Source organism: Pelobates fuscus, chromosome 3 (genome assembly GCF_036172605.1).
Source record: "Pelobates fuscus isolate aPelFus1 chromosome 3, aPelFus1.pri, whole genome shotgun sequence".
In the NCBI taxonomy this organism is placed as follows: Eukaryota; Metazoa; Chordata; class Amphibia; order Anura; family Pelobatidae; genus Pelobates; species Pelobates fuscus.
Window position 1 is genome coordinate 150,993,777 of NC_086319.1, and position 20,534 is coordinate 151,014,310.

A 20,534-nucleotide genomic window follows, 5' to 3' on the forward strand; every position below is an offset into this window, starting at 1 on the left:
GCACTTTAAAAATAAATCTACTCATAAAGTAAATAAAAAAAAATCATCAAACAAATCTATCTAAATAATAAGGCATTACTAAGTAATTTTCCTCTATCTCAAACAAGACTTAAAAGACCACTAAGGACCTTTTATGCTGTCACTCAGTGGATCTTCTACCAGACATCCTGGAGAGGTGCCTACCATCAAGAACACAGGGTGTTATCCCATGGTGCTGTGACTGGATGATTTCAAGCACAGTTTCAGCTAGACATATGCAATTCATTTTGGTCCGAATGTGAATTTGGACGAAATTCAGGCAAATCGGACATTCGGATGCTTCTGAATGTCTGAAGTGCCGACTGTCCGAAGTGCCAAACCGAACAAATTTTTTGAAGTGCCACATTTTGGAAGTGCCGAATTTCGGATGTGCCGAACCAAACGGAATTTCCGAAGTGCCGAATTTCAGAAGTGGCAAAACAAGAGAGGGAGGTAAAATTACATGAATGATGACAGGGGTAGGGTTAGGGTAGCATTAGGGTTAGGGGTAGGGTTAGGGGTAGGGTTCGGGGTAGAGTTATGGTTAGGTGGAGTGTGGTTTAGGGTAAGGTTAGGGTAGGCTTAGTGTTAGGATTTTCCGAAGTGCCAAACCGAATTGACGAATTGACGAAGGGCCGAACTTTAGTCAACAATCCTATGGGAGGGAAGGTTTGGCCATTTGTGACCAAGGATTGCTTCTCTAAGAAACACCATGTAAAAGCCATAAATAAAATTATGGGCAAAGGACCAAATCAAGTCTGATTATTAATTACATTTTATAATTATAGTATATATGTACAGCAGTTCAGCATATACTGAGCCCCTAATCTTGGGAGTGGTTCTGGTAGATTATTTAAAGAAACAATCCAGGCACAAAAAACACTACATTATGTTGTAGTGGTTATGGTGCCAGTAGTGCCGTAAGTGCTCTCTCAGGGTAAGTAGTCAAACTGTTTTAAACAGTTTGACCACTTACCTGGGGTCTGCCGGGATAAGGACTCTAATGTGTGTGTGTGTGTGGAAGAGGTGAAATATGTGTGTCTGAGGGGTGCAATATGTGTGTGTGAGTGGTGAAGTGTGTGTGTGAGGGTTGCAGTGTGCGTGTGTGTGTGAGGGGTGCATGTGAGTGTACAGGTGTGCAGTGTGCATGTGTGAGGGGTTCAATGTGTGTACAGGGGTGCATTGTGTTTGTATAGGATGTAGTTTGTGTGTGTGTGTGTGAAGGGTACAGTGTGTGTGTGGGGAGGGCAGGTTGTGTGGGGGGTACAGTGTGTCAGGGCTGCCATCAGGAGCGGTGAAACTGCCGCAGGTGCATCTGCACCGGGCCCATCAGGTGGCCCAAGCATTTAGGGCCACCGATGAGCCCTATATCTTCAGGGGCCCGGTCAGTGCTGCAGCCATGTAATAACGCGACCGGGCCCCTTTAAAAAAAATAAAATGCGGCTGCACCCAAATGCTGCTGGGAGGAAGTGACGGCGGGTCACTTCCTCCCAGCTTACTCCGCGCAGGGGGAGAGAGAGCAGAGCAGAGGAGAGGAGAGGCATCCGCTCCCATCATCCTCAGCTACCCTCCTGCAACTTAAAGGTAAGGAAGAGGAGCGTGGCTTTAAAATAAGGAGTATGTCTGTATGTGTGCATGTATATAAGAATGTATGTATGTGTCTGCATGTATGTATTTCTGTTTGTGTATGTCTGTGTGTCAGTATGTGTGAATATATATATGTATGTATGTATGTATGTGTGTATGTATATATGTGTCAGTATGTATGTGTGTATATATATCTATGTATGTATGTATGTATGTATATATGTCAGTATGTCTGTGTGTGGGTGTGTCAGTATGTATGCCTGTATGTATGTGTGTATCTATCTATGTATGTGTATGTATGTCTGTCAGTATGTGTGTGTATATATGTCAATATGTATGTCTGTGTGTGTGTATGTCAGTATGTATGCCTCTATCTATCTATCTGTATGTATGTGTGTGTATGTATGTCAGTATGCATGTGTGTATGTCAGTATGTTTGTATGTATATATCTATCTGTATGTGTGTGTATGTCAATATGTATGTATGTCTGTATGTATATCAGTATGTATGTGTTTGTATGCCATTATGTATGTATGTATGTCTGTATGTCAGTATGTATGTCTGTTTGTCAGTATGTATGTATGTGTGTGTCAATATGCGAGTATGTATGTACGTCAGTGTGTGTGTGTGTCTGTATGTGTGTGTGTATCTGTATCTCCTTATACATGTGTGTGTCTGTATGTGTCTGTATATGTGTCTGTTTCAGTATGTGTGTGCCTGTATGTGTCTGTATATGTGTGTGTCTGTTTCAGTATGTGTGTATCTTTCTGTGTGTGTGTCTGTGTCCTTTTGTGTCTGTATGTGTGTGTATTCTTGTGGAGGCTGAGCTTGGAGGCGGGCACCCGGGGGCCCAGACTTGAGCTGTGTTAGGTGCCCAAAATATCTGATGGCGGCCCTACAGTGTGTGTGATGGGTACAGTGTGTGTGATGGGTACAGTGTGTATAGGGGACAATGTGTGTGTATGGGGGATGGTGTGTGTGTGTGTGTGTGTGTATGGGGGTAATGTGTGTGTGTGGAGGGTAGTGTGTGTGTGGAGGGTAGTGTGTGTGTATAGGGGATTGTGGCGAATGTGACCTCGCCTTGGGTCTTGGAGAGGCCTGATTGCCAGCCTCTTGCCTTGTGACTATGGCCCCTAGGAAGTATTGCCATTTAAAAAGTCTGTTTGGGCTTATTGGATTTTGGGACACTTTTTCTGCTCATTTGAATCCATGGGAAGGTGTGCCACTTCCCCTCCCCCGTTTCCTGTCCCATTTTTCTCCAGCAGGCCGTTGTCCCAGGGACACTGCCAGACCAGTTGGAACTGGCTGCTTTGTCTTTCCTCGGTCTCTCATCAGCCCTTGCTATTGTTTAAACCCAGGGCAATTTGACTGTGTTTGTGGGATCTGAGCGCTGTTGCTATAGTGAGCGCTCAGATCCAAGCTATCTGGGGATAGGTCAAATGTAGGGGTTCAGTTCTATAGAATATTAGTTATGTATTTTAATGTGTTTTGTTGCAGTTGTGACTTAGTGATATTTTCTGCACCTGGAGATAATTGAGTTTACTACAGTTACTTAAGCCAATTATCTCCAGGATAGAGGAGAAAATTGACCGACCGCACAGCAATGCTTGCAGTCGATCAAAAAGGACTTTCACCTAACTTTTAAACCACTGGAGGGAATTGTCTGATTTTTGAAGTTTCTGGTGTTTGCATTTGGAGTATGCTGACTTAGAATATGTACTTTTTTGGAGATTGCATGTATATTTTAGGAGATATGAATATTGTGTGAAACTGTATATTTTCCTGCCTGTGATAATTAAGTTAACCCATTGTGTACAGTAAGAATTTGCATAAAAGAAAGTCTTTTGAGGCCTACTAGCCCCTGAAGGACACATGACATGTACAGCACCCCTGTTCACAGCAGCATGGAGCAAGTGAGCCCCTTTGCAGCAAACCCATATGAGAAGGAGTTTTACTGGAGGGTGCAGAACCTCTTGGACCAACAGGATGGGCCGGTATCAGAGGAGGAAATGTTGGACCTCAGAGGGGAGGCCAGAAAGGAGCTGTGGATCGAAGCCCTGGAGAGCGCTCAGCGTTGGCAAGATAAATGCCTTCCCAGCAGGCCGCAGAGACTACAGACCCGAATGGCAGCCACAGGGGGAGTGGGTGAAGAAATTCGAGATACTAGTATGGAGGGAACTGTACCTCTGCGACAAGTACCAGGTGCTATGGTGGTACGCGGTCCAGCGTGTTCCCGAGATGGCCAATTATGAAAAACTGGAGGGCAAGGATTTCCATGGCTCTGGCCTGTTCTGGGAAGCATTTAATGACCAAGACTTCGGGAGTCCTACAGAGTCCCACTTCTGGGACATCCATGACTACCATGAAGCCATGCTGGAACTCCCTAATGCAGTTGACCTAGGACCAGACCTGTTCCATCTGGACACCCAGGAGTGGGATCTGGAGCAGGACTACCAATACTTCCTCAGCTCAATTTGGCCCCAATCCACCCGACGGTGCAGCTGGGATGACCTGGCCGAGTTACCCCCTGCTCCCTTACCAACATCACAGGGAGAGGAGATTGTCTGTCCCTCGTTCCTGCAGCAACCCGCATAACTGGGAGTGGAGATGGTCACTACCACTACCCAGCACCAACCAGCATCACTGGGAGTGGAGACAATTGGTCTCACTCCCCAGCAGCAGTGCGAATCCCAGGGATCTGAAGGTGTCATCCTTCCTTCCCAGCGGCAGTGTGTATCCTTGGGAGAGGAGACAGTCGGTCTCTCTCCCCAGCAGCCAAGTGTGTTACAGGGAGTGGAGATAATCGGTCTCTCTCCCCAGTGGCAGTGCAAATCCCAGGGAGCCGAAGGTGTAGTCCTTCCACCCCAGTGGCAGTGTGTATCCTTGGGAGAAGAGACAGTCGGTCTCTTTCCCCAGCAGCCAGGTATGTTACAGGGAGGGGAGACAACTGGTCTCACTCCCCAGCGGCAGAGCATCTTACAGGGAGTAAAGACGACCGGTCTCTCTCCCCAGCAGCAGAATGCATCCCAAGGGGCCGAAGGTGTTGTCCTTTTCCCCCAGCAGCAGTGTGTCCTACAGGGGGCAGAGACAGTCGGTCTCTCTCCCCAGCAGCAGGACAATTTATTGGGAGTGGAGACGGTCGGTCTCCCTCTCCAGCGGAAGCATGTGCTTCAGGGAGAGGAGCATTTTGCCCTCTCTCCCCAGCTGCAGCTTACCCTACCAAGGGGAGACCGTATTCTATTAGACAGTACAGATTGGACCATAGTCCCTGCACCCATCCGACCGGGAGCCTGGACAGCCTGTCAAGATCCCCAACTACCCTCGCAGGGATACCAGGATGAGGGGGTAAGTGCTATTTCCCCTCCCAAGCCAAGTCCCAACAAGGCTACCCCAGCAGAAGCGCTGACATCGGGGTAGAGCGCAGCTGGCCTCTGCCCCCCCAAGTAACCGTTTGTTGTGGGTGGGCTATTCTTGTACTTATTGTGGTTGGGTTGTCCGACTTACTGAGGCACTGACCGACAGAAGCTCAGGTACCTGGTTAGTCTACCCTCCAAAGGGGAGATATGTGGCGAAAGTGGCCTCACCACTTGGAGAGGCCTGCATGCCAGCCTCTTGCCTTGTGACTATGGCCCCTGTGAAGTATTGCCATTTAAAAAGTCTGTTTGGGCTTATTGCATTTTGGGACACTTTTTCTGCCCATTTGAATCCATGGGAAGGTGTGCCTCTTCCCCTCCCCTGTTTCCTGTCCCATTGTTCTCCAACAGGGCGTTGTCCCAGGGACACAGCCAGACCAGTTGGAACTGGCTGCTTTGTCCCTCCTTGGTCTCTCATCAACCCTTGCTATTGTTTAACCCCAGGGCAATTTGACTGTGTTCATGGGATCTGAGTGCTGTTCGGCTATAGTGAGCGCTCAGATCCCCCTCAGAATGTGGGGGTTCAGTTCTATAGAATATTAGTTATGTATTTTAATGTGTTTTGTTGCAGTTGTGACTTAGTGATATTTTCTGTATAATTGAGTTTACTACAGCTACTTAAGCCAATTATCTCCAGGATAGAAGAGAAAATTGACCGACCGCACAGCCCAAATCTATGGAACTGTTTTTGGCAGGAAAGCCATGCTTGCGGTTAGTCAAAAGGGACTTCCACCTTACTTTCAAAACACTGGAGAGAATTGTCAGATTTTTGAGTATGTTTGTATTTATTTTGGTTTGGAGTATGTTTGTATTTGGTAACTTTATGTAAGAACTTGCATAAAAGAAAGTCCTTTGAGGCTTATTAAAACAGTTCTACTTCACCCTCAATTTAGAGTCCTGTCTCTTATCGGGGGAATCTGCTACAAGGGATTGCTATGCTCGTCATACTCTCTTGCTATAATCACTAAGCTCTTATAAGAGCTTGTTCCTGGTTTGCTACCTGAAGCAGTTTACGGTGCTTATGGTGTCTGCTGGAGTGCTTGGAGCCCTCAGGAAGTGCTAGGAGCATCCTTCAACGGAGGTACCCAGTCGGGGTTCCAGGTGATCTGTTACAGGGGTAATTGTGTGTATGGGGGGTAATTCTGTGTATGGGGGGATAGTGTGTGTGTATGGAGGATAGTGTGTGTGTGTGGGGGGGGGTAGTGTCTGTATGGGGGATAGTGTCTGTATGGGGATAGTGTGTGTATGGGGGGTAATTGTGTGTATGGGGGTAGTAAGTGTGTATAGGGGATAGTGTGTGTGTATGGGGAAGGAGTGTGTGTATGGGTGGGAGTGTGTGTATGGGGAATAGTGTGTATGAGGGGTAGTGTGTGTGTATGGAGGATAGTGTGTGTGTGTGTATGGGGTAGTGTGTGTGTATGGGGGATAGTGTGTGTATGGGGGATAGTGTGTGTATGGGGGTAATTATGTGTATGGGGGTAGTAAGTGTGTATAGGGTATAGTGTGTGTGTATGGGTGGGAGTGTGTGTATGGGGAATAGTGTGTGTGTATGGGGCAGTGTGTGTGAGAGCTATTGTATGGAGTGGGGTCTGTGGGGATAGGAGGGCAAATTAATACATATATACTTTTTTAAAAATAAAAAATAAAAATGATATCCTCCCTCCGCTTACCTTTGCGTAGGAGGGAGGGACATTTACTGCAATCCCTGGTGGTCTGGTAGGGAAGCCTTGGTGGTCTCATTGGGGAAAGTGAGCTCCAAGCTTGCGAGAGTAGGACTCGGTAGAACTGCAGCTTAGAGCTCCCCCAGGTCCTCTCTCCCTCCCTCCCTCCCTTCCTTGCCGGCTGTCAGCAATGTGCTAGCTGGCTATCCCCTCCGGTACTTCAGAGCCGGCAGGGTAGAGCACAGTTCCCGGTGCTATGATTGGGAACCGCTTGGTTAGAGGAAAGAAAGCCAAAACAATACCTGATGCTTACTACATTCATTTAGCTCTCTTACCTTATTTGACTTCCTTTATGATAATAGCACAGCTCATCCGTTGTCAGGAAATAAACCAGAAACAAAGCTAAAGGTCACAATAGTTATAGTTCGATTGCTGGAGGGTTACACTACATACAAGGCCTTACCTTGAGACCAGTTGGTAAATGAATAAGGAATAGATCCATATAGTCAAGCTGCAGCTGCTGAAGAGATTTTTCTAGAGCTGGTCTGACCAGATGAGGACTATGGAATGTGTTCCAGAGCTACAAAAAGAAAGTTACCAATGTAAATGATAAAATTCATAAAAAGTATGAGTACTAAAGTTCAATCAATAGATACATAGGCATAGATTTATTTAGATGTAAAAATAAACCTCCCATCTTTGGATCCTCTGTACAATAATTATAATATAAATTTATTATAGTCATCAACACGTCCTCGGTCATAGCATGTGGTTTCCCACTCTCAGAGGGCACGCCGCCGGCAGAAAGGGCCGCGACGGCATCACTCAAGACATACTGCAAACAGTGTTAAAGTTCCCAAGTGGGCAGCGAAAGGGAAATGGTGAGCTGAAGGAATCAAGGAGGATGCCAAGTTATTATGTAACCACAGCACCAGCCTGGGCTGCTGGACTGGCAGAATCACATAATGTTGTGGGACTATGTCACACGTGTAATGGGTATAGGCTGAAACAACAAAACAAAAACAAAAAAAAAACTATATCCCATATACATGCTTTGGATCCACTAAACACACTAGATCCCCTATAGACACACACGGTACCCAGGGCAAGAGCGTCCATAAGACAGCACAGGCAGGGAGAGAAGGACGGGCTGGGGGTGAAAGAGAAACACACAAATGAGCTGGAAGAGTAAAATACACAAAGGGTCTGGGAGAGAAGTAGACACACAAAGGCGATGGGGAGAGTAAGACACACAATGGAGAGTTGTAAGAGCTACACAAGGGAGGTGTAAGACACACAATGAGGAAAATAGGGGATAAGATACACTAAAGGGGGTACGGCATTTAAAAAAGGGGATAAGAAATAAAAGGTGAAGAAGCTCTCTTTTGGGTGGGGGGTGGGGGGTGGGGGGGGGGATTGGGCATCATCATCTTCCATCTTCGCCTGTGTACCCAAATATTTTTGCACCGGCCCTGACAATACTACATTTCTGACACACACACACCACATCCCCTATACACACTTTGGATCCCCTGTGCACATACTAGATTCCCTGTACACAAACACACTACATTCTCTAAACACAGCCCATAGCTACACACCCTATAACCCAGGCTTCCCCAAACTCCGGCTCTCCAGATGTTGCTGAACTACAACTCCCATGAATCTATGAATGAAATAGATGGGCTAAGAATCATGGGAGTTGTAGTTCAGCAACATCTGGAGGGCCGGAGTTTGGGAAAGCCTGCCACACATATTACACCATGAACATAACACATCTGAAACCAACCTATTTATACAAAACACCAGACCACAATCAACTCACTCTAAACACATGTAATCCCACACGCAGCCTCCAAATACATGTACCATATGCTCTCCTGGCTCTTTTGTCCTTTTGTATTCCACTTGTGGAGACATCAGAGACAAGTCACAAGCAAACTTATTGCAAGCGTGTCATTAACTTTGCTTGTGCTGCGTAAAATACATACAGGGACTTGACTTTTTCTCATGGGAGAACTCTTTGCGCATGGGCTGCCCTGAAAGAGCATTGAACCGACATGCTCGCTTTGAGGGACTGTGAGATTGGCCTGCAATAGCACTCTGATTGGCCTGGCTTGCAGCTACTTCTTTCCATTCTTTTGTCATTTATTTTTACTTTAAAGAGGGGTGGGGGAAGTCGAGGAGCATTCCAGAAAGAGTTACTCTAACAAAATTATTACTTCATATTTCATCCCTATGCTTTATAGCCACTGATTTCTTTTTTCACATTTTGTGATTAGTGATTATAAAGAATTGCTTGTTAATTTCAATAATTGGCAAACAGTGTACTATATACTGTTTATAAATCAGTACTCTTTATGTGGCATATTTATGAGTACTTTCCTGTTGCTATATCAATTGGATTTTCTCCCCACAACCTACTATCCCAACGCATGTTTCTCCTCTAGAACAGGGGGGCCTAAAAGGTTTTGTAGAACTACAGCTTCCATGATGCTTTGCTTTGCCATTACAACATTCTAAAGACATGCAAAGCATCACCTACAACATCTGGGGATCTACCTTTTGGGCACCCCTGCTCTAGAATCAGGGTTTTCAAAATCCTGGCACTTCAGATGTTGCTGGACTACAAATCACATGATTCTTTGAATGAAATAGGAAATGGATAGCCAGAGAATCATGGAAGTTGTAGTTTAGCATCATCTGGAGAGCCAGAATTTGGAGAACTCTAGATTGCAAGCTTATGCAGGTTTTTACTTAGTACTTCGTAGGAGGTTAAAGCCCAGGGACAGGGTTCTCTTCTACTTTTCTATTAGTGTCTAATTATACATCCCCCAGTCTGTATAATTATCAATGTTCTTGATACATGGAATAGCCTTCCAGCTGAAGTGGTGGAAGTTAATACAGTGAAGGAGTTTAAGCATGTGTGGAATAGGCATAAGACTACCCTAGATATAAAAGACTAATAAAAGTATTTAAAAATTTGGGCAGACTAGATGGGACGATGGTTCTTATCTGCCGTCACATTATATGTTTCTATAAACAATGGTACCCCCTCAAGGCACTATATATATATATATATATATATATATATATATATATATATATATATATATAACAATGTCCAAATGCTTGCACTCCAGTGTAATCAGTTATGTGGCCCGGTGCTTATCGGCATCAATAATAAATATAGTAGTTTTGAAAAGCACTCCAAGGACTTCATATAGGTGAAAATAAACTTAGCTTTATTCAGCAACAACCCTACATATAGTAGTTTTGAAAAGCACTCCAAGGACTTCATATAGGTATATATATATATCGTAAAACACACTGGATAAGAGCACAATGTAAGAAATGTTAAATGCAAAACAGAACATACAATCTTGTCCATGTTATACTTGAATTTAGACTGTGAATTTATAGCCAGTCAGGAAAAGGATGCAGGAGGATTGTGGCTAAGTTTATCTTCTAAGGTCAATGGAGCAACTTTAAATACAAGTTTAAATATTATTGATATCTTAAAACTTGCTAATCTTTTTAACTTTACCAAGATATGGAGCGGTATGTATATGTTTCAAAACAGTAATACACGTTAACAGTAAGTGAAAATTAATGATCCACTTTTAGTCAATCAAAATCAATAAGTCCTGTTTAGATATTTACTTTCCCAGTGTAGAATATGTTTTCTCTTCTAACTGTACCATCTGCAATCTTTGCTCTTATGGCATTGCCAACCTCTGCTTCATTGCCATAAATATAGGCACAGTCAATGTGGCGATATCCAACTTCAATAGCCACCTTTGTAGCATCTTCCATCAAGTTCCTCGGAAACTAAATATAGAAAAAAGAAAAAAAAAATCTTAAAAAAAATGTACATTAATCAAGGAGTTATTTAAGTTATGGTATATAGCATTAAAGGGACTCCGTCACCTTGAACTTACTTATCTCCTATTGTTTCTCTTCCTCATTCAGAGTCTAGTTCTCTCTAACACATAAAACAAAGTAGGGACTACTTTATCTTATGTATTTTCCTACAATTTGCAATCTTGACAAAGGGTGGAACTTGACAAAGGGTGGAATGCTTCAGTTCTTCTGTCAATCTAACACATGGTGAAGCTTGCCTTAAAGAGACACTATAGCCACTATAATTATTTAATCTCTTTGAATTAGTTATACTACCTGGAGTCCCCTTGCACTGTCCCTCCATGAGGGTTCCTGGCCACCGACAGTACGGTCCCTTTCAGAGACGATGGCTAAGGCAGGGATAACAGACTTCCTTGTATTCATACACATGCATACCATCAATTGGAGCTCTGACAGGCTAAAAGCCAGTGACAGCTTTTCATTGGTGCTCAGGCTAATACTTCCTCATTTGCCAAAGCAGCCCAGAGAAAAGGGTTTGCTAGGGACTCTCATTTAACATTAAACATAAAAAACACATTCAAAACTGTTTAATGCTCCAGTTCACAAGAAAGGTAGTAGGGAGGAGTCGGGCAACTATAGGCCAGTAAACCTTACTTCAGTAGTGGGGAAAGTAATGGAAACCATTTTAAAGGATAGGATAGTTGAACATCTAAAGTCACATGGATTTCAAGATCAGATACAACACGGGTGATCATGCCAAACTAATCTTATTGAGTGTTTTGATTGTGTAACTAACAAAATAGATCAAGGTGGTGCAGTAGACATTGCTTACCTAGATTTCAGTAAGGCTTTTGACACTATTGCACATACATAGTTACATAGTTACATACCGTATATACTCGAGTATAAGCCGAGTTTTTCAGCACATTTTTTGTGCTGAAAAACCCCAACTCGGCTTATACTCGAGTCAGAGTCTGTATTATGGCAATTTGCATTGCCGTAATACAGACAGGGGCTGTCAGAGCTGTAACTTACCTTCACAGCAGCTCCTGTCAGCTCTCTCCTCCTCCGCGCCGTCCGTTCAGCACCTCGGTCAGCACCCAGTGTAAGTCTCGCGAGAGCCGCGGCTCACGCGAGACTTACAGTGTGAGCTGATAGAGGAGCTGCACGGACGGCGCGGAGGAGGAGAGAGCTGACAGGAGCTGCTGTGAAGGTAAGTTACAGCTCTGACAGCCCCCCTCTACCCCCCACTGAACTACCAATGACACTCGACCACCAGGGAAGGAGAGCCCCCCTCCCTGCCATGCATCAAGCAGGGAGGGGGGGATGAAAAAAAATATAATAATAAATTATAATAAATAATAATAAAATAAATAAAAATAATAAAAAAAAATTATCTAACAAAAAATATATTACCATTATAATAATTTAAAAAAAATAATAAAAATGCCCACCCCCCACCAAGGCTCTGCAACACACTGCACACACACACACACTCACACACACTGCACTCACACACACTGCACTCATACACACACTGCACTCATAAACACTGCACTTACACACACTGCACTCATACACACACACTGCACTCATACACACACACTGCACTCATACACACACACACACACACACTGCACTCATACACACTGCACTCATACACACACACTGCACTCACACACACACACTGCATTCATTATATACACACACTGTAAATAAATATTAAATGAATATAATTTTTTTAGGATCTAATTTTATTTAGAAATTTACCAGTAGCTGCTGCATTTCCCACCCTAGTCTTATACTCGAGTCAATACGTTTTCCCAGTTTTTTGGGGTAAAATTAGGGGCCTCGGCTTATATTCGGGTCGGCTTATACTCGAGTATATACGGTAGTTACATAGCTGAAAAGAGACTTGAGTTCATCAAGTTCAGCCTTCCTCACATATGTTGTTGCTGTTGATCCAAAAGAAGGCAAAAAACCTAGTCTGAAGCGCTTCCAATTTTGCCAAAAACTAGGAAAAAATTCCTTCTTGACCCCAAAATAGCAGTCAGATGTCTCCTTGGATCAAGCACCCCACTAATTAGAAATTATATCCCTGTATGTTATGTTTTTGTAAGTATTTCTCCAATTGCAGTTTAAACATCTGTAGTGACTCTGACAAAACCACCTCTTCAGGCAGAGAATTCCATATCCTTATTGCTCTTACTGTAAAAAAAACTTTTATTTGCCTTAGATGAAATCACCTTTCTTCCAGCCTAAATGTGTGACCTCGTGTCCTATGTATAGCCCTGTTTATGAATAGATTTCCAGATAAAGGTTTGTACTGGCTCAGAATATATTTTTATAATGTTATCATATCCCCTCTCGGGCGCCGTTTTTCCAAACTAAACAGATTACATTTTTTTTACCTTTCTTCATAACTAAAATGCTCCATTCCTTTTAGCTCGTCTATGGACTTTTTCTAGTGCCATGATATCTTTCTTTAGAACAGGCGCTCAAAATTGCACAGCATATTCAAGGTGTGGTCTGTGGCAAATCTAGCCACTTCTGGACTATATGCAGTATAGGTTGTCCGTAGGCTGACTGTATGATGTGTTCCGTTAACTATGTATGTATTGTGCTATGGCCGTTCGCACGCTGGCAGCCGTACGCTGCCAGCGTACCAGCATTCATACGACGAAAACACGGCTATCCTGGCCATTCGCCGTACGAATACGGGCTCCCCAGGTCGACCACACACTCCCAAGTCGTGTGGTACCAAGTAACCGATTGCAACATTGTTGCAATCGGTAATTAAGGGCTCTCCTAGGTGGCCGTCGATCCACTACCGACCATGCGGCGGTCGGCCATCTTGGATCCTTTGTCTCTGCAGCGGTGTTCGGTCGTCGAGAGCCTGGACTTGAAAACGGCTACTCGATGATCCGAGCCCCGCTGGGTTTCCAGAGCATTCGGGAGTTCCGCGTTCGGTACATTATATGTCCCGTATTTATTCGGTACTTTTAAACCAACTTTCATGTTTAAATGTATTATGTGCGGCGTTCGGTCAATTCAGCTGGGATCAGAGCGGTATTCTCACAAAGGGTGCGCTCCGACCCCAGCTATCTACCGAACGTTCGATTATTCCAAAGTACCGAATATTATGTGAATTATGGATTTTTGAGTCAATTGTCGGTTTTGCTACACGAGGGGATAATCCACTTAATCGTCCATTTTAGTGGGAGTATCCCTCTCGTGTCGCAATGCCGGTTGGGAAAGTCACAATGCATGTTGGGAGAAATCCCCTGGATGATCTGTGTGGAAACCCCTTGCATGGGGAACTGTATAAATACGCTGCTTGTGAATAAACCGAGTTAGTTGACTCCCAAACTGGGTTTCGTCCGGTTATTGGGAGGATTGGGAATATTGCCTTGTTTTCTACTCTGACTGTGGATTTCCTGAAGATACCAACGGATGTCGTGGACGGTTATACCGCATACCGTTACAATTGGTGGCAAGCGACGGGATCCGAACCTTACAGCCGAAAAAGCAGCGTTCGTGTACACTGGAACTACCGAACAAGGAAAGCAAGGGCAATTCGTATGGAGATTGACTACACCATACTGAAACGACAGACTTTAAAAGAGCTACTGGAAGCCAGGGGCAAGATAGCCAGCAACAAATCTAAGGCTGTGCTGATCGCTGAACTAATGGAGGGAGACAGAGCCCGCAGCACTACACCTCCACCAGCCAAGGAAGAGACCCCATTCCAAAAAGAGCTACGAACCAGGTTGGAGTTTCTGCCGCAACCAGTATCGTTGGAAATGTTGACCGTGATGATATCGGATGTACAGGACTATCTGCTGGCAACCAACCCACCAGCAACCCCACCTAGGGCAGAGTCTGTTACTGCCTCCACCTATGGACAAATAAAGCCCAAAGTCCCACATCACGCCTTTAAAGCGTTTTGTGAAGAAAAGGACGAAATCGATGGGTACTTACAGGATTTTGAGCGGCTGTGCGATTTGCACGATCTGGAACCCGCAGTATGGGTACCGCTGCTGGCCGGTAAATTATCGGGTAGGGCAGCTGAAGCCTACCGTGCTGTACCTCGAGAGGACAGCAAAGATTACCCTAAAGTAAAGAGGGCGATCTTGGAGAGGTATGCTATTACCCCAGAAGCATACCGGCGCAAGTTCAGGGGCTTGCGCAAACCGGAGAAAGATTCTCACGCAGAGTGGGCACACAAGCTGGATCAAGCATCGCAAGGATGGATACAGGCCAGCAACGCCACTAATATGGAGGAGTTACGACAGCTTATGCTACTGGAGCAGTTTTTTAATGGCTTGTCCCCAGACGCACAAGAATGGGTGAGAGACCGTAAACCCCTCACCCTACCCGAAGCCGCTAGATTGGCGGATCAGCATTTTGATGCCCGGAGGCATCACGGATCACAGAATAAAGCCCTCCCTCGGATTACCGGGCCACCCCATAATTGTACTCCTACCGGCCCCACCGTACCCCTGCACAGGCCAGCACTGAATACTCCACCACCCCCCTCCCGATACAACGGCCGGGCTAACATTCAGTGTCACACCTGCAAGCAGTGGGGACACATTTCTCGGGAGTGCACCCAAAACCGGAGCCGGCAGGCTTGGAATCAGGTGCGACAAAATTTGGCACCAAGGGCTGCTGCACACCATTACCAGGTAGCCCCCGTCACCCAAGAATTGCTGAGCGCTCAAGTTGAGGAGCCGCTAGGGGTGCTCCACGAAGTAATGTCGGTCCGAGCCACCGACAACCGACAACATCATCGGCAGCTAGTAACCCTAGAGGGCAAGGAGGTACAAGGGCTCAGGGATTCGGGAGCCACTTTGACTTTGGTTGCACCACATTTGGTCCCGGGCGCAACCCACACTGGCGGGTCAGTGGCCGTACGGGTGGCCGGGGGAGCAGTATACCGGCTACCGACTGCCAAAGTACACTTGGATTGGGGTGTGGGAGAGGGGACTGTGGAAGTAGGGCTTATGCAAAATTTACCTGCAGATGTTGTGCTGGGGAATGACTTAGGCCAAATGACTTCCGCTTTTATTCCCCAGACTCCCTATCAGGAGGCACACCCCGTAACCACCCGGCAACAGGCTCGCACCACGGCTACACCGATGCACTCTGAGGCTCAGGTAAGAGACCATGCTCCCCAACCGACCCCCATGTCCTGGGATACCCCGACTACCTTTGCGACCGAAGTCCAGACCGATCCCACCCTCCAAGTATATAGGGACCGGGCACAAACAGACCAAACCGGGCTAGAGGGGGAGCGGTACATCTGGGAGAAGGAGTTGTTATACCGTGTCACGACTAAAGATGTGGGGGGGTCTGTCACCCTGACTAACAAGCAGCTAGTGGTACCGCAAAAGTATAGACAGGAGCTGCTTAGAATTGCTCATGACATTCCCTTGTCAGGACACCTAGGGATGACCCGTACCCGGTACCGCTTAACGCATGCCTTCTTCTGGCCCGGCATCTCGCAGGATGTGCGCCAGTATTGCACCTCTTGCGACGTATGTCAGAGAGTAGGTAAACGAGGGGATCGCCACAAGGCCAAGCTATGTCCCCTACCCATTATCGCAGAGCCCTTCAGCCGCGTAGCGGTAGATATCGTAGGGCCCCTGCCAAAACCCAGTCCCTCTGGAAAAAGGTACATTCTGACTGTAGTGGATTACGCCACCAGGTACCCCGAAGCTGTGGCCCTCACTAATATACATGCCGAGACCGTAGCGGAGGCATTAATGAAAGTGTTTTCCCGGGTAGGGTTCCCCCAAGAGATAATCTCGGACCGAGGTACCCAGTTTACGGCCGAAGTTACTCAACATATGTGGAAGGTATGTGGCATTAAGCCAATAGTTAATTCCGCCTACCACCCCCAGTCCAATGGGTTATGTGAGAGGTTCAACGGGACACTGAAGCAGATGCTTCGGACGTTCGGGGAGACCCACAAAGACTGGGAGAGGTTTCTACCTCACCTACTCTTTGCTTATAGAGAGGTTCCCCAGGAGTCGACCGGGTTCTCCCCGTTTGAATTACTATTTGGGAGGAGGGTGCGGGGACCCTTGAACTTAATTAGGGAACATTGGGAGGGAGAGAGTACTACCAACGAGACCCCTATCATATCATACGTCCTGGAATTCCGGGACCGTCTGGAGGCGCTCACTCAGGCTGTACACACCAACCTCCAGGCGGCCCAGCAACGACAGCGACGCTGGTACGATAGAGGAGCCCGAGACCGCAGCTTTCAGGTGGGACAGAAGGTTTTAATTTTAAAACCTGTCCGCACAGACAAGCTGCAGGCCATCTGGCAAGGCCCATACCAGGTAGTGGAGCAGCGATGCGACACTACCTATGTGATCGGCCCCTGCTCAGGGGTAGGGAAGAGACGCATGCTCCACGTGAACCTGCTCAAACCCTATCATGAGAGGATCGAGGATGTGACGGCCATCTGCGCCTCCTCCTTAGAGGATCAGGAGAACCTACCCTTACCTGACCTACTAGAACCCGAGGCACCGATAGAGCCCTCCCAGGGAGTTCAGCTGGGGGAGCGGCTAAGCGCCCATGAGCGTGCCCAGGTACAAGCGCTGATCGAAGCCAAAGGGGCTACCTTCTCCAATTTACCTGGTTACACTCCGCTAGCCACTCACCGAGTAGACACCCTGGGACAGCTACCTATGAGACAGGCTCCATATAGGGTTCCGGAATCCGTCCGTACCCATATGAAAGCCGAGCTAGATGAGATGTTACAGCTAGGGGTTATCGAACCCTCCGATAGCCCCTGGGCATCGCCGGTAGTCCTAGTACCGAAAAAGGATGGCACCACTCGGTTCTGTGTCGACTACCGGAGGCTAAATGACAAAACGGTGTCTGATGCCTACCCGATGCCCCGGATAGACGAGCTGTTAGATAAGATGGCACGGGGCCAGTATCTCACTACCATTGATTTGTGTAAGGGATACTGGCAAATTCCACTAGCCGATGACGCCGTCCCCAAGTCGGCGTTTGTCACTCCGTTTGGCCTGTACCATTTCAAGGTCATGCCCTTCGGAATGAAAAACGCTCCGGCTACCTTTCAGCGGATGGTAGATCGGCTACTGGACGGGTTCCAAGAGTATGCCTGTGCCTATCTAGATGACATAGCCATCTTTAGCCAGACCTGGGAGGATCACCTACACCACATAGGGGCGATCCTAGATCGTATTGGGGAGGCTGGGTTAACGTTAAAGCCTAGCAAGTGCCACATAGGTATGGCTGAGGTGCAGTATCTGGGACACCGAGTAGGGTGTGGGCAGCAGAGACCCGAGCCAGCCAAGATTGAGGCCGTAGCAAAGTGGCCTACCCCCAGGACTAAGACGCAGGTGCTGGCGTTTTTAGGGACGGCCGGCTACTACCGGAAGTTTGTTCCAGACTATAGCACCCTGGCCAAACCCCTGACGGACTTGACTAAAAAGAACCTTCCCCGACAGGTTGTCTGGGCCCCAGAGTGTGAGCAGGCATTCCAGCAACTCAAAACGGCTCTAACTAATGCTCCTGTGTTGACTGCTCCTGATCCAACTAAAAGATTTCTTGTTCACACAGACGCTTCAATGTTTGGATTGGGAGCAGTACTGAGCCAAGTGGGAGCCGATGGCGGAGAACACCCCGTAGCTTACCTAAGCCGCAAGTTACTACCGCGTGAAGTGAGCTACGCTGCCATCGAGAAAGAATGCCTGGCCGTGGTGTGGGCCCTCAAAAAGTTACAGCCATATTTGTACGGACAACCTTTTTCCTTACTCACAGATCACAACCCGTTGGTGTGGCTGAACCGTGTATCTGGGGACAATGCCCGGCTGCTGCGCTGGAGTTTGGCGCTGCAGCCCTTTGACTTTACCATTCACTATCGGCCCGGAAAACAAAACGGTAACGCTGACGGGTTATCCAGACAGACTGAACTCGAAAAGTGATCTGTGAGTACTCTCCCGGACATCCCCAAGCCGATCCGTTGGGATCAGACTGTGTATGCCGGCTTGGTTCTGGGGGAGCATTGTGGCAAATCTAGCCACTTCTGGACTATATGCAGTATAGGTTGTCCGTAGGCTGACTGTATGATGTGTTCCGTTAACTATGTATGTATTGTGCTATGGCCGTTCGCACGCTGGCAGCCGTACGCTGCCAGCGTACCAGCATTCATACGACGAAAACACGGCTATCCTGGCCATTCGCCGTACGAATACGGGCTCCCCAGGTCGACCACACACTCCCAAGTCGTGTGGTACCAAGTAACCGATTGCAACATTGTTGCAATCGGTAATTAAGGGCTCTCCTAGGTGGCCGTCGATCCACTACCGACCATGCGGCGGTCGGCCATCTTGGATCCTTTGTCTCTGCAGCGGTGTTCGGTCGTCGAGAGCCTGGACTTGAAAACGGCTACTCGATGATCCGAGCCCCGCTGGGTTTCCAGAGCATTCGGGAGTTCCGCGTTCGGTACATTATATGTCCCGTATTTATTCGGTACTTTTAAACCAACTTTCATGTTTAAATGTATTATGTGCGGCGTTCGGTCAATTCAGCTGGGATCAGAGCGGTATTCTCACAAAGGGTGCGCTCCGACCCCAGCTATCTACCGAACGTTCGATTATTCCAAAGTACCGAATATTATGTGAATTATGGATTTTTGAGTCAATTGTCGGTTTTGCTACACGAGGGGATAATCCACTTAATCGTCCATTTTAGTGGGAGTATCCCTCTCGTGTCGCAATGCCGGTTGGGAAAGTCACAATGCATGTTGGGAGAAATCCCCTGGATGATCTGTGTGGAAACCCCTTGCATGGGGAACTGTATAAATACGCTGCTTGTGAATAAACCGAGTTAGTTGACTCCCAAACTGGGTTTCGTCCGGTTATTGGGAGGATTGGGAATATTGCCTTGTTTTCTACTCTGACTGTGGATTTCCTGAAGATACCAACGGATGTCGTGGACGGTTATACCGCATACCGTTACATGGTCTTACCAGCGATTTCTAAAGAGGCAAAATTATATTTTCATCCCGAGAATTTATGCCCCTATTTATACATGACACAACCTTACTGGCCTTAGCAACTGCAGATTGACATTGCATATTGCTGCCTAATTTGTTGTCTATAACAATTCCCAAATCCTACTCATGTGTGGTTATCCCTAATTCACTACCATTTAGTGTTTCCTGGCTAATCATGGCAGCATTTAACATATGGGTTTAGCTCCTCCCACTAACCCTCAGGAAAGGAAACACAAACAATCAAACAATTAAGCCTACCTTCCCCCAGTATATAAGGTACCCCAGTATCCTCCACACCTCAGTCTTTTCCTGTCCTCCTAGCCCTAGGACAGTTTTTTATTTTTTTTTTATTATTTTTTTTTTCCAGTTTTATCTGGATAATTATTTTTTTTGCTCACCTGACCATGTTTGATATGGTCTTGTCCCTGTGGAGGTCAGCCTCCCTCCTCAGGAAGCCCAGGCACATGTAGCCCATTCTCCACGGAGTTGGGAACCCCTGGGAGCCTGGGTGGTTAGTTCCACAGGCTGTGGGAATCCTCTGGCGTCCTGTGTGTGATGCAGACCTCGATCAGACGATCAGCATGAAGGTAAGACGCTCGCGCATGCGCAATGCGTCCGACCGGACTCAGAGTGAATTTTGCCCATATCCAAAATGGCGGTTTCGCGATCTCGTGACCAAGTGAGCATGTGCGATCCTTTAAAGGGGCAGAGCGGGAAATTTGAAATGGCGGTATTTAGACTAAAAAACGCTTGTTTTCTTTCCCTTCAAAGATACAGTGCTCTAGTAGGCTGTTATTAAAGCTCTGCAGGTAAGTGAATTACTTTTTTTTTTTTCAAAGCTTCATAATATTGGGCTGAGAATACATTATTTTGTTTTAATGTTCTTAGCCCTACAGTCAGTATGGATCCATCATCCCTTCTGCAAAATCAACGAGATCTGCAATAGG

General features: G+C 46.6%; 1 protein-coding gene across 1 annotated transcript in view; it reads right to left on the reverse strand.

Annotated features, from left to right (window-relative positions):
* LOC134602556 (prostaglandin-E(2) 9-reductase-like) overlaps positions 1-20,534 on the reverse strand; it is a 65,756-nt gene that overhangs the window by 23,858 nt on the left and 21,364 nt on the right. The window contains exons 2-3 of the mRNA XM_063447531.1: positions 10,344-10,511; positions 7,144-7,260 (exon numbers count right to left, since the gene is read on the reverse strand). Coding sequence (XP_063303601.1) covers positions 7,144-7,260; positions 10,344-10,511 — 285 coding nt within the window. The remainder of the gene's footprint in view (positions 1-7,143; positions 7,261-10,343; positions 10,512-20,534) is intronic.